This window comes from Anabrus simplex, chromosome 1, assembly GCF_040414725.1.
Source record: "Anabrus simplex isolate iqAnaSimp1 chromosome 1, ASM4041472v1, whole genome shotgun sequence".
NCBI classification, from domain to species: domain Eukaryota; kingdom Metazoa; phylum Arthropoda; class Insecta; order Orthoptera; family Tettigoniidae; genus Anabrus; species Anabrus simplex.
In genome coordinates this window covers 1,329,480,691-1,329,492,891 of record NC_090265.1, presented here as the reverse complement: position 1 = coordinate 1,329,492,891, position 12,201 = coordinate 1,329,480,691, and the positions used below count along the sequence as shown (strand labels likewise).

At 37.4% G+C, this 12,201-nt stretch overlaps 1 protein-coding gene across 1 annotated transcript in view; it reads left to right on the top strand.

The window, feature by feature from the left end:
* bou (boudin) overlaps positions 1-11,787 on the top strand; it is a 135,923-nt gene extending 124,136 nt beyond the window's left edge. Inside the window, exon 4 of the mRNA XM_067137750.2 lies at positions 9,376-11,787. Coding sequence (XP_066993851.1) covers positions 9,376-9,584 — 209 coding nt within the window. The 3' untranslated portion in view covers positions 9,585-11,787. The remainder of the gene's footprint in view (positions 1-9,375) is intronic.
* The last annotated feature ends 414 nt before the right edge of the window (positions 11,788-12,201 follow it).

Here is a 12,201-nt window from a genome sequence, read left to right as displayed (position 1 = left end):
AGCTGGATCTCCTGAGAAGGCTGATAGAGGGCATTCTTGGATAATATGCTGAACAGTTTGTCTTTCAGCACCACAACTACACTCGGGAGATGGAATTTTCTTCCATTTATAAAGGGAGTCTGTACATCTACCACAATTAGTTCTGATTCGGTTTAGAGTACACCATATTTTTCTGGCGAGCTCAAAACCTGGTGGCTTAGATGTGATGCATGGCATAGCTTGCTGTTCTGGTGTTGCAGAGGTCTTCCATAATTGCTTCCAGCTGTCAATCATGTTGAAATTACTTTCAGCAAGCTTCCTTGCAGTATTCAATGGAGGGTGGCGAGAGCGAAGTATCTTCCTGTTAATAACAGGGAGGTCAAGATGTACAGGAAGAGAAGAATTGTTGCACATATTATTGTACACCTTGATAAGTGCTTGTTCTCTTCTCATGGATGGAGGTGGTATGTGACTTAATGATGGCAGCCAATATGTTGGAGTACATCTGATTGTCCCTGATATTAAACACATGGTTTGGTTGAGCTGAGTATCAACAAGCTTAACATGAGTACTGTTTATCCAGATTGGAGCACAATATTCTGCCACGGGATAAACTAGTCCAAGGGCAGAAGTCCGAAGTACAGAAGCTGTTGACCCCCATGTAGTGCCGCACAGTTTCTGTAGGATATTATTTCTGGTAGTTTGAACATAAAGTAAGCAATACTATGTCACAATATGAGTTTACTTTATTTAACTTCTATTTCGTGAAACTTAAACATTTTACGTATTTGTGCATTACAAACTGTGTGACATACTTGTGCACTTTAGACAGTGAGATAGAGTTCTCCAATACTTTAAACATTTTCCAATATAACAAGTGACCTGAGTAGGTTGCTCAAAGCCATAAAGTCAGTTGAACTTTAATGCATTTCACATAGTCATCCTCCCTTACTTAAGTGAACATGTGAAATCATGACAGCGATCTAAATTAGCACTTGTATCACGCCTTATGAACGGCCACCGTGGATGACACAAATTTCCGTCTTCTGGAACGTGATAACATCAAGGAAGCGTGGTCCTAGGTTTCTCTGGTTCTGAGGGTCAGCAGATGCTGCAGTGAGCCTATGGTGATGACAGCATTGCATATCAACATCTTCCAGCCTAGACATTCACGTGATATGAACCCAGTGCTAATTTAAACAGTCACTTTCATCAAGTGAATTGCTTTAACAGTCCACAATTGACTTTCTTTCCGAAATTTGTGGAACGTAAATCATATAAAGCCGGTGTATTTTTAAGGATCAAGTGAACAATCACAAACAATGAAATTGCTCATATCTTAGAAATACTTTTAGGGCAAACATTTTGCATCGCTTTCTTTACTTCAAGAATGAACTCCAAAACTTTACTTTCATTAATATTTGAAGTGATTATCGACTTCTTGCATTATTTTGACATCAAGAAAAAATGTTAGTATTCATGTTGAATATCCAGTCATATTAAAAAACTTCGAGTTGTTACATCAAGAAAGACATTTTCCTCAGGAAGGAAGTATTTGAAATTTACTTTGAATTATTATCATTGCTACTCTCCAGTAAGATCAAGGGAAAGAAACTTCAATATTTTATGTCAATAAAGGTAGCCATTTTAAATTATAATAACTATTCAAAAGATAGGTGCCTCTCTGTACATGCTGCAATAAACACCAGGCATTCCTAGAACCTTCTCATGTTCCATTAATTATGGAACATTTACCGGTACAGTACTAAGATTGCATTTTGCGACATTAATACAAAGACCATACTCATCAGGTCTCTCAAAAGCAATGTGAAGATGGCGCTGATGTGTTTCTTTGTCAGGTAAGCAACGAGTATGTCATCCAAGTAACAGAAAATGGAGTTGAGTCCCATCAGCATAGTGTTCATAAACCTTTGAAAGGTTTGAGCAGCATTTTTCAATCCATATGTCTTGAAAGGGAATTCAAATAGCCCAAATAGTGGTGATGACTGTTTTAGGAATGTTTGCTTCATGGACAGGTATTTCTTACAAGCACAGGTCAAGTCAGTAAATGAAAAAAATCTTGGCTCTTGACAATACATGGCTGGAATCAGTGAAGAAGGGTAGAGGATATCTATCAGGAACTGCAATACTGTTGAGGGCCCTGTAATCACCACATTGTCACCAGTTACCAGACTTCTCTTTTTGTTAGATGTAAGGGACTGGACCAGCTACTCTTGGAAGGTCTGCATAAGTCCTGTTTGAACATATACTCAAATTCTTGTTGTGCTGCTTTTATCTTCTCAGTTGTGAGTCTTCTTGGCTTAAAACAAATAGGGGGATCTTCAATCTCATTGTGATGCTCTATGTTGTGCTTTTTCATTTTCCTGTTTACTATACTGGGACGTGTCAGATCTGGAAATTCACTGTAGCTCTGACCTCTTCTACACTGTTTTGGTAATTTATGCAATTAGTAATCAATGAAGTATTACCATAGACTAACTGTTGGTGCTGACTGTCGACCAGCAGATTATAATGTGAAAGGAAGTCCATTCCAATGATGGGTCTGCTTACATCAGCTATGATGAAAGGTCACTGGAATTCCAATTCCTGGCATACCCCAAGATAGAGATTTTATATTTTCTGACCATATGTTTTAATTTTAGTGTTATTAGCTGCGAAGAGTTGGAGTTAACTAACAGTATGCTTTTCGTTGATTGAAGGTGGAACAACTGAAACATCTGCTCCAGTATCTATCAGAAAGAGGGCCTTGTCACTTTCATATAGGCAACTCAGCTGGGGCCCCTGACACTCTGTCACCGTGGAGACACGGGCAGTTAGTTTTCTGGATTACCTGGCTGGCCTTGAAGTACTGCACTTATACTGCATGGCTGTGAACACTTAAAAGCACGTTCACCAAACTTTGAGTGGTAATAACACAGGTTTGGAGTTACACGGGAATCACGGCTGTTGGACCACCTGCTCGAATTTGATCTGTACTGCTGATAAAAGCAAGACTGGAGTTGCCTGGTTAATTCTTACACTTGAATAGAAAGTTCAAATATCTGTTTCTTTAACTCTCTGTATCATCTCGGTAGCACTTGACAACTTTTATAGGCACTACCTGGAAGGACGGGGTTGGTTTCTGTTCCCAAATTTGATCTGTCACAGTGACAAGCCTCCCAGATCATTACTGCTAACTGATATGTTTTCTTTTTTTTTTTTTTTTTTTTTTTTTTTAACTGATGATATAGTACACATGTTGTGAGGTAGGCGTTGTAACCATAATCTTAAGAAACGGTTCACTAACTTTGTCATTGGCTTAATTTCTCATTTTACACAGCAGTTGAGAGGGTTTGTGATCACCAAGTTTCACTTCTGTTAATAGCTTCTGTGTTTTTTGCATCTTACTGTCCGTGAAAACTGATACCAATCGTTCTTTAATAGCAGTATACGTATTTTCTGAAGTAGAGTGGCTTGAGGATCAGCGACCTGGGTTAATATTTCTGCCTCAACTGAACTCACCACTGTATCATACACTGACTGACAGAGCAAATGCAACACCAAGAAGGAGTGGTCAGAACTTTATGCCAATTGCAGGGTAGACTGACGTCACTGAGGTATGCTCATGATGTGAAATGCGCCGCTGTGCTGCGCACGTAGCGAACGATAAATGGGACACGGCGTTGGCGAATGGCCCACTTCGTACCGTGATTTCTCAGCCGACAGTCATTGTAGAACGTGTTGTCGTGTGCCACAGGACACGTGTATAGCTAAGAATGCCAGGCCGCCGTGAACGGAGGCATTTCCAGCAGACAGACGACTTTACGAGGGGTATGGTGATCGGGCTGAGAAGGGCAGGTTGGTCGCTTCGTCAAATCGCAGCCGATACCCATAGGGATGTGTCCACGGTGCAGCGCCTGTGGCGAAGATGGTTGGGGCAGGGACATGTGGCACGTGCGAGGGGTCCAGGCGCAGCCTGAGTGACGTCAGCACGCGAGGATCGGCGCATCCGCCGCCAACCGGTGGCGGCCCCGCACGCCACGTCAACCGCCATTCTTCAGCATGTGCAAGACACCCTGGCGGTTCCAATATCGACCAGAACAATTTCCCGTCGATTGGTTGAAGGAGGCCTGCACTCCCAGCGTCCGCTCAGAAGACTACCATTGACTCCACAGCATAGACGTGCACGGCTGGCATGGTGCCGGGCTAGAGCGACTTGGATGAGGGAATGGCGGAACGTCGTGTTCTCCGATGAGTCACGCTTCTGTTCTGTCAGTGATAGTCACCGCAGACGAGTGTGGCGTCGGCGTGGAGAAAGGTCAAATCCGGCAGTAACTGTGGAGCGCCCTACCGCTAGACAACGCGGCATCATGGTTTGGGGCACTATTGCGTATGATTCCACGTCACCTCTAGTGCGTATTCAAGGCACGTTAAATGCCCGCCGCTACGTGCAGCATGTGCTGCGGCCGGTGGCATCCCGTACCTTCAGGGGCTGCCCAGTGCTCTGTTTCAGCAGGATAATGCCCGCCCACACACTGCTCGCATCTCCCAACAGGCTCTACGAGGTGTACAGATGCTTCCGTGGCCAGCGTACTCTCCGGATCTCTCACCAATCGAACACGTGTGGGATCTCATTGGACGCCGTTTGCAAACTCTGCCCCAGCCTCGTACGGACGACCAACTGTGGCAAATGGTTGACAGAGAATGGAGAACCATCCCTCAGGACACCATCCGCACTCTTATTGACTCTGTACCTCGACGTGTTTCTGCGTGCATTGCCGCTCGCGGTGGTCCTACGTCCTACTGAGTCGATGCCGTGCGCATTGTGTAACCTGCATATCGGTTTGAAATAAACATCAATTATTCGTCTGTGCCGTCTCTGTTTTTTCCCCAACTTTCATCCCTTTCGAACCACTCCTTCTTGGTGTTGCATTTGCTCTGTCAGTCAGTGTATTTCATCTGATCATGAATTATATTGCTTGTACGGAACTCAGCTTCAAGTTATATAAACCATATTCTAGGATCTGGCTTTGAGAACGGTGGGACTTGACAATTATGTGTATTATTGCTTGTTCTTGTCTGTATTAGCTGCTTCATTTTCTTACGACATCAATTTGGGGTCACCAAAATGTGGGTAAAAATAATAAATTATCCACAAGAAGTATACAAGTCGCGTGACTATTTGTTTGCTTTTTCTTATCTAAACAGAACTTACGAGGCAAAAAACGAAAAACAACAACATGTGTATTCATAAAAACAAATAAAAATGGTATTTATTCAATATTCCATGATGTAGCAATGTTATTATGCTCAGTATCTTTTGAGGTTAGGAGATTCACTTCCACTATAGTAATATATTTCCCTTCCTGGATTATCTAAAAAAAATACAACACAGAATTAAGTACAGGTACTATATATAACAATGATGGCATTCGATACACATCTAAACAGAGACTAGAATTTGTTAAAAATTAATTGTTTACTTTTTTTTTTTTTCTTACGATCACGAACGAGTTGTTCAGTGCTCCTTCATTCTTCTCAATACCTTTTCCTTCACTTGCACCTCCTGTATCTCTCTGCTTCCATGGTCTGAATCTTGATCCTAATCTCAGTCCATTTGTGATCTTCAATCGGTCTCCTTTCTTGTCCTGCTGTCCGTTGATTCTTTTCCATTATGCCTATTGTCTTCCAATCCTCCCCGATTCCTTCATCTCCCATTAAGCATGTTTCGTTCCATATCTTTTTGGTCAACCTGTTGTCGTCCCTCCTCATCAGGTTCCCATGCATCTCAACCTCCTTCTCCACATCATGCTCGAAATTGGTTCTGTGGTCTTGTACATCTTCTGCCTTGACTTATGGTGTCTCATAAAACTTTCAAGATCTTTCTTTTCTCCACCAACTTTATACAAGTTTTCCTGCCCAGTGTCAGTGTCACCATTGCATACAATACAGTGTTCTTGATAGTCGTCGTATAGGATCACAATTTGGTGTTCCTCGATAGTTTTTTCTTTTTTTCCCCCAGTAAGTTACCATGGGTGCATATCATACTTTCTGCAGTAGTTGTGCTCTGTCTGCTGTACTGTTATTATTATGTAGTCTACCTGTAATGTTCTCACTCAGGTACTGGAAACTGTTGATTTTCTCTACCACTTGGCCTTCTATCTTCCAGTTAGTCTCTGCATTGAGTACCTTTGTCTTGTTGAATGATATCTTTAGGCTAATCTGTACCATGATCTCTGCTAAGTTTTCCAGTGCCATCTTCGTGTCACCTTCCTAGCAAAGTCATATCATCTGTGAAGGCCTGTGGTATTTATTCTTGATCTTGTACCCACTCTGCACCTTCAGTGCCCATGGTTGTGTTTAACAATCTGTACCATTTCAGTACTTCATCCAGAACCAGGTTAAATAGTAAAGGTAGCATATTCTATTCGCAGTTGGTAGGTCACTACTTCCATAAATGTACTCTGCCAAATATTTCTGCATTACCATATGATCTAATTTTTCTACCAGTATATTCACTTTCATAGATGCATCAGTTATATCAAGTATATATTATTCTTTAAAGTCTTTTGAATTTTTTGCATGGTCAAGCACTTTTCTGATCATTCCAGTTAAACCACAGGGAAAAAAAAAAAGTATCTTGACATCTTCAGTCTCTCTTTATGACATGTTTTTCAGCCAAGCATTGTTTGTCCAGTATAACGTTTCTCATATAATCTATATGACACTCACAGTGTTTGACATCAACACATTACCAGACATGAAAAATTCTTGGCTTTCAAATTCTAGAGCCCTGCCAGGAAACAAAATACTTATTTTTGGCATTGTACCTCATTATAAAACTTGTATATAAGACACAAATATTAATTAAATCTTTTATTATTTTTTATAACTGTTACATTCTTCAGTTTGCTGAAACTAATTTTGAATGAATAAATTTATGAAATATCTGAAACAGAAAACATATGGTAAAGAATTATACCTGAAAAATAAACAACATATTTAAAATAGAAAGTCATGTTTTGTTTCTGAAAGAACATTATCAGGTTTTATCAATGAATGAAAACCTACAACCTGTTTTCCAGTCTTTGACCGGGTCAGGGATGTAATGAATGAATCATATTTAGGCTATTAGTACGATGTGGTCGCCACTCCCAATGTGATTTATTTATGTCTGATAGATGCTATGAAATGAGAATGGAGAGTGTTGCTGGAATGAAAGATGACAGGGAAAACCGGAGTACCCGGAGAAACAGATTTTATCAAATCACATTCAAATTATATTTAGAAATGTATAAATATATATGTTTATTTCTATGTAAATCCTTAAAAACTTGAATTTTGGAATTTATCTTAATGAAGTCCTCCCTGCTCTCCACTCTAGCATAGAATGCATGCCGTTGCAATACTGTCAGTCTGTCATTGGCATGATTCCAGCTGGCTAGTCAGTCCATTGACCTTCCGCCAAGCCAAGCCAAGCTGTAGTTTACTTTGAGGTGTTTTATTTTTAATGCTCCCTCTATTATTAATATTATGATTATTACCATCATATAATATTGTTTTGTAAGCTATGCAAGGGTATGCTCATTAAGAACCCCTGCACCGAGCTCGATAGCTGCAGTCGCTTAAGTGCGGCCAGTATCCAGTATTCGGGAGAAAGTAGGTTCGAACCCCACTGTCGGCAGCCCTGAAAATGGTTTTCCGTGGTTTCCCATTTTCACACCAGGCAAATGCTGGGGCTGTACCTTAATTAAGGCCACGGCCGCTTCCTTCCCACTCCTAGCCCTTTCCTGTTCCATCGTCGCCGCAAGACCTATCTGTGTCGGTGCGACGTAAAACAACTAGCGACAACAAGAATCCCTGCATAGTGTACAAAACACTTTTAATATGATGGTAATAATAATAAGAAGGGGAGCTTTAAAAATAAACATCTAAAAGTAAACTACAGCACGTCATTGACCTAGTCAAGGCAGGTGGTGTGGCATAGCAGAAAGTCAATGGGCTGACTAGCCAGGTGGAATCACACCAATGACAGTGAAGGTATTGCAACGGCATGTGTTCTATGCTGGAGTATAGAGCAGTGAGGACTCCATTAAGTTAGATAAGTTCCAAAATTCAAGTTTTTAAAAATTTAAATAGAAATAAACATAAATGTTTATACATAAATGTTTATATATTTCTAAATATATTTCAGTGTGATTTGATTGAATCTGATGATGTTCTTTCCAAATGAAACATGTCATTGTATTTTAATAGAGTTGCTTCTTTTTTCAGGTATAATTCTGCTACCATATGTTTTCTTTCTCAGATAGTTTATAAATTTATTCATTCAAAATTAGTTTCAGCAAACTGAAGGATCTAACAGTTATTAAAAAATGACTTGTTTTTAAAAAATTCTTCCTCTGGAAACTTAAACAGAGGAATTTGTGCCCCCCTTGGAATGCTTGCAAATGCTGTTGGCTGTTACGCTCAAATACTCAGAGTTTGTCCAAGCAACCCTGTAATTGGATATTTCAGTAAATACAATTGTAAGCGACAGAACAGAATGTTCGGGTATGTTCAATGATTTCCTTCAAGAGTATCACTAATTCATGAAATTATTTTTAAATATTTTCTTTTCATTATTCTTATTTTTAATCAATATAAATTTGTTTTTCCCTTTGTTATGCTTTAGCCTTTATCATTTTAAAATAAATCTAGGTACAATTTAATTATTCTTTATGATTTTATTTTACTATTAGCCCTACGCAAATGCAATTTTATTTTCATATTAATATTATCAAGAGACATTACCCATTTATCAGAATTAACTCACATCAGATTAAGTTTGTTCTTTTTTCTTTTCAAAACACTGCAAAATGCTAAATGTACGAGTCAAAATGTGATATTTCTGATTTCAAAACCGTAAAAGTCACCACCCCTAACAGTTTTCAACTGTTTTTGAAATCATTTAAGAACAGACTAGATAAACAACTGATAGGGAATCTGCAACCTGGGCAACAGTCCTAAATGCAAATTAGTCGTAACTGAATAATTGATGACATCTAAACTTTATGTTTCATGAAGATTGCTCTGTTTCCTCAGAAATAAATCAACCATGACTGTTCTAACAATGATGAAAGGGTTGAATTCAATTGATTGCTCTGTTAATGAAATGGCACTCTTGTTCACCACCAGATGGCTCACTGTGAGCTATGTATTCCGTACAGAAGCAGTAAGAAGAGCACATAGTAAAACATTTGGTGATGAATGTGAGTATCATTTCTGGCAGTGTAGAAGCTGTGATACCTACTGATTTTTACATTGGTTGTTTCTGCAAGAGATTTTTCAATTGTCAACTTTGGATGTATCATACAACATTATTTTAAAATGTATTTTGTTCCATTTCTGTTCCAGGTGGTTTAGGTACTAAACGTTTCTGTTCCCCTTTGGACTTGGGAAATTACTGCAATTACATTAAACAGCCAGGAGATGAGCTAGAATACCGTTCTTGTGTGTATACATGCTCAACTGATGGTTGTAACTCCACATCTGAGAAATATCCTCTTGGTATTACATCACTACTACTAATTGGATTAGCCATTATCATATTCTATAGACAATGAACTGAATATAAAATCATCATGGAAAAGCATTAATGTACTCAGGGTTCAAGTGACTTGAATTTATGCCAATTGCATCACCTTTTATTGGTTCCATCATATTTTGTGTGTGTGAAAGTGAATTATATTTACTATATTAACGTTGGAACAGAATCAAGATTAATTATGGTAATCAATTTTTATGGTCACAAAGGTAATCAATCCAGGATTCATGAAATGAAGAATAGTTAATACCTAATATATGTGTAGTGAAAGGTAATGACATTACTTTCTACAAGTCTCTTCCTCTTCAGAATACATCATAGAAGATGGTACGAAATGCAACTTTACAATGATAATTTTTTTTACGTGAATATTACAGTTGTGATTGATAATTTTTAGGTTATTAAATAAATCACGTGGAGGTTAACAAGGCATTGGTCAATTAAGCACTGGTACTTTGATTTTGTGTAAATTTGAGTGAAATGTATTGTTTTTTTATGTATTTTATTAAGTTCACTTACTGTAAATGATTATTATTTTATGAATTCCTCATTTCCAGAGTGTGTGTATACATGCTCAACTGATGGTTGTAACTCCACATCTGAGAAATATCCTCTTGGTATTACATCACTACTACTAATTGGATTAGCCATTATCATATTCTATAGACAATGAACTGAATATAAAATCATCATGGAAAAGCATTAATGTACTCAGGGTTCAAGTGACATGAATTTATGCCAATTGCATCACCTTTTATTGGTTCCATCATATTTTGTGTGTGTGAAAGTGAATTATATTTACTATATTAACGTTGGAACAGAATCGAGATTAATTATGGTAATCAATTTTTATGGTCACAAAGGTAATCAATCCAGGATTCATGAAATGAAGAATAGTTAATACCTAATATATGTGTAGTGAAAGGTAATGACATTACTTTCTACAAGTCTCTTCCTCTTCAGAATACATCATAGAAGATGGTACGAAATGCAACTTTACAATGATAATTTTTTTTACGTGAATATTACAGTTGTGATTGATAATTTTTAGGTTATTAAATAAATCACATGGAGGTTAACAAAGCATTGGTCAATTAAGCACTGGTACTTTGATTTTGTGTAAATTTGAGTAAAATGTATTGATTTTTTATGTATTTTATTAAGTTCACTTACTGTAAATGATTATTATTTTATGAATTCCTCATTTCCAGAGTTGGGAAGTAAATGAGTAAAAGTAATCAAATTACTTGTAACTTCTTACTAATTTTTACTTTTAATTAACTTCTCGAAACAAAATTGTAATCATTACAGTCCAGTAATTGTTACATTCTAGTAACTCATATCCATCACGCAGAAGCAGAAACGGGGGGGGGGAAATAAACTATGGCGACGAGGATGATAATTTTTGAGTTGTATTACAACAGAACCAGTAACTTCACCAGTTCTGTACAACGTACTTTCTTACCTCTTCATTTCTTCCAAAGACATCATTCTTATACCAACGATTTCCTTAAAATTAAACATGAGTATTCCTCCACGTGCCTCTATAGGGCGACTTTTCAGTAAATACAGAGATGTCATTTGCCCAAAAACCGTCGAGGCTTATGGATGTGAATCTTAATAACCAATTAATTTATTTGCAAAGTAAATGGCAAATTATTTGTAATGCTAAAAGTTGTTAACTAAAATAAAAATGATTTAGAAAGATCATTTTGAAAGTTCCACGGTATCATGTTTAGTCTTGCCTCGTGTCTCTATGCTAAAGAAACACAAACTAGCTCAAGTTTGTATTATGTGGGGAAAAAATGTCCATGATTGTAATTTTACTGATTTGTTGAAAAAAGTAATTTGTAATATTGTAATTGTGTAAAATATTTCTCAGGGCAGCCCAGTTACTTTTTTCTTGTACTCTTCCCATCAGTGTTCATTTCTTAGTACAACTTCCTTACCACATTATCACAGATTTACCAGTTTCTCAGGTAACTGAAACTCAGCCCAATTACTTTTTTTTTGTACTCTTCCCATCATTGCTTATTTCTTAGTAGAACTTCCTTACCACATTATCACAGATTTACCAGTGCTTTTGCAAATGAACTATTGCATGTTTTTTCTGTTAAGGGTATGGAGATGAATATGTCAAATTGATGTACAGAGTATATATATTTATAAATTTAGTAATATTGGTGTATATTTTATTTTATAAAAAGGAAACGTGTCTTGTACATTCTTAGTCTCACTAAAATTCTAACCTTCCTATAACAAAAAATGTTTTCCTTTTAGTTTTTAAAAGATAGTTTCAAATCACATTTTCAAAGAGATACTGTAATAGAAAGATTTAGAGGATCTAAATTACTTTCACAATTATAAATTTAAAGCTAGAATAATCCTATTACAGAGACAATGGAGAATATAAATATACAGAGGGTATTATAATCCTAAACCACTCAAACTAGTACTACTATAGACCCATCATGGGCTAAGTATATTTTCAAATTTTACTACACAGAGTACTATTAATTTGTACCATGGATATTTGGAAATATATTTACTTAGTTTGCCTTTAGTCACTTCAGGGTGTCTGCCAGTAATGCAACAAAGAAAATATATTTAAACCACAGCAACCCTCAAAATTATAC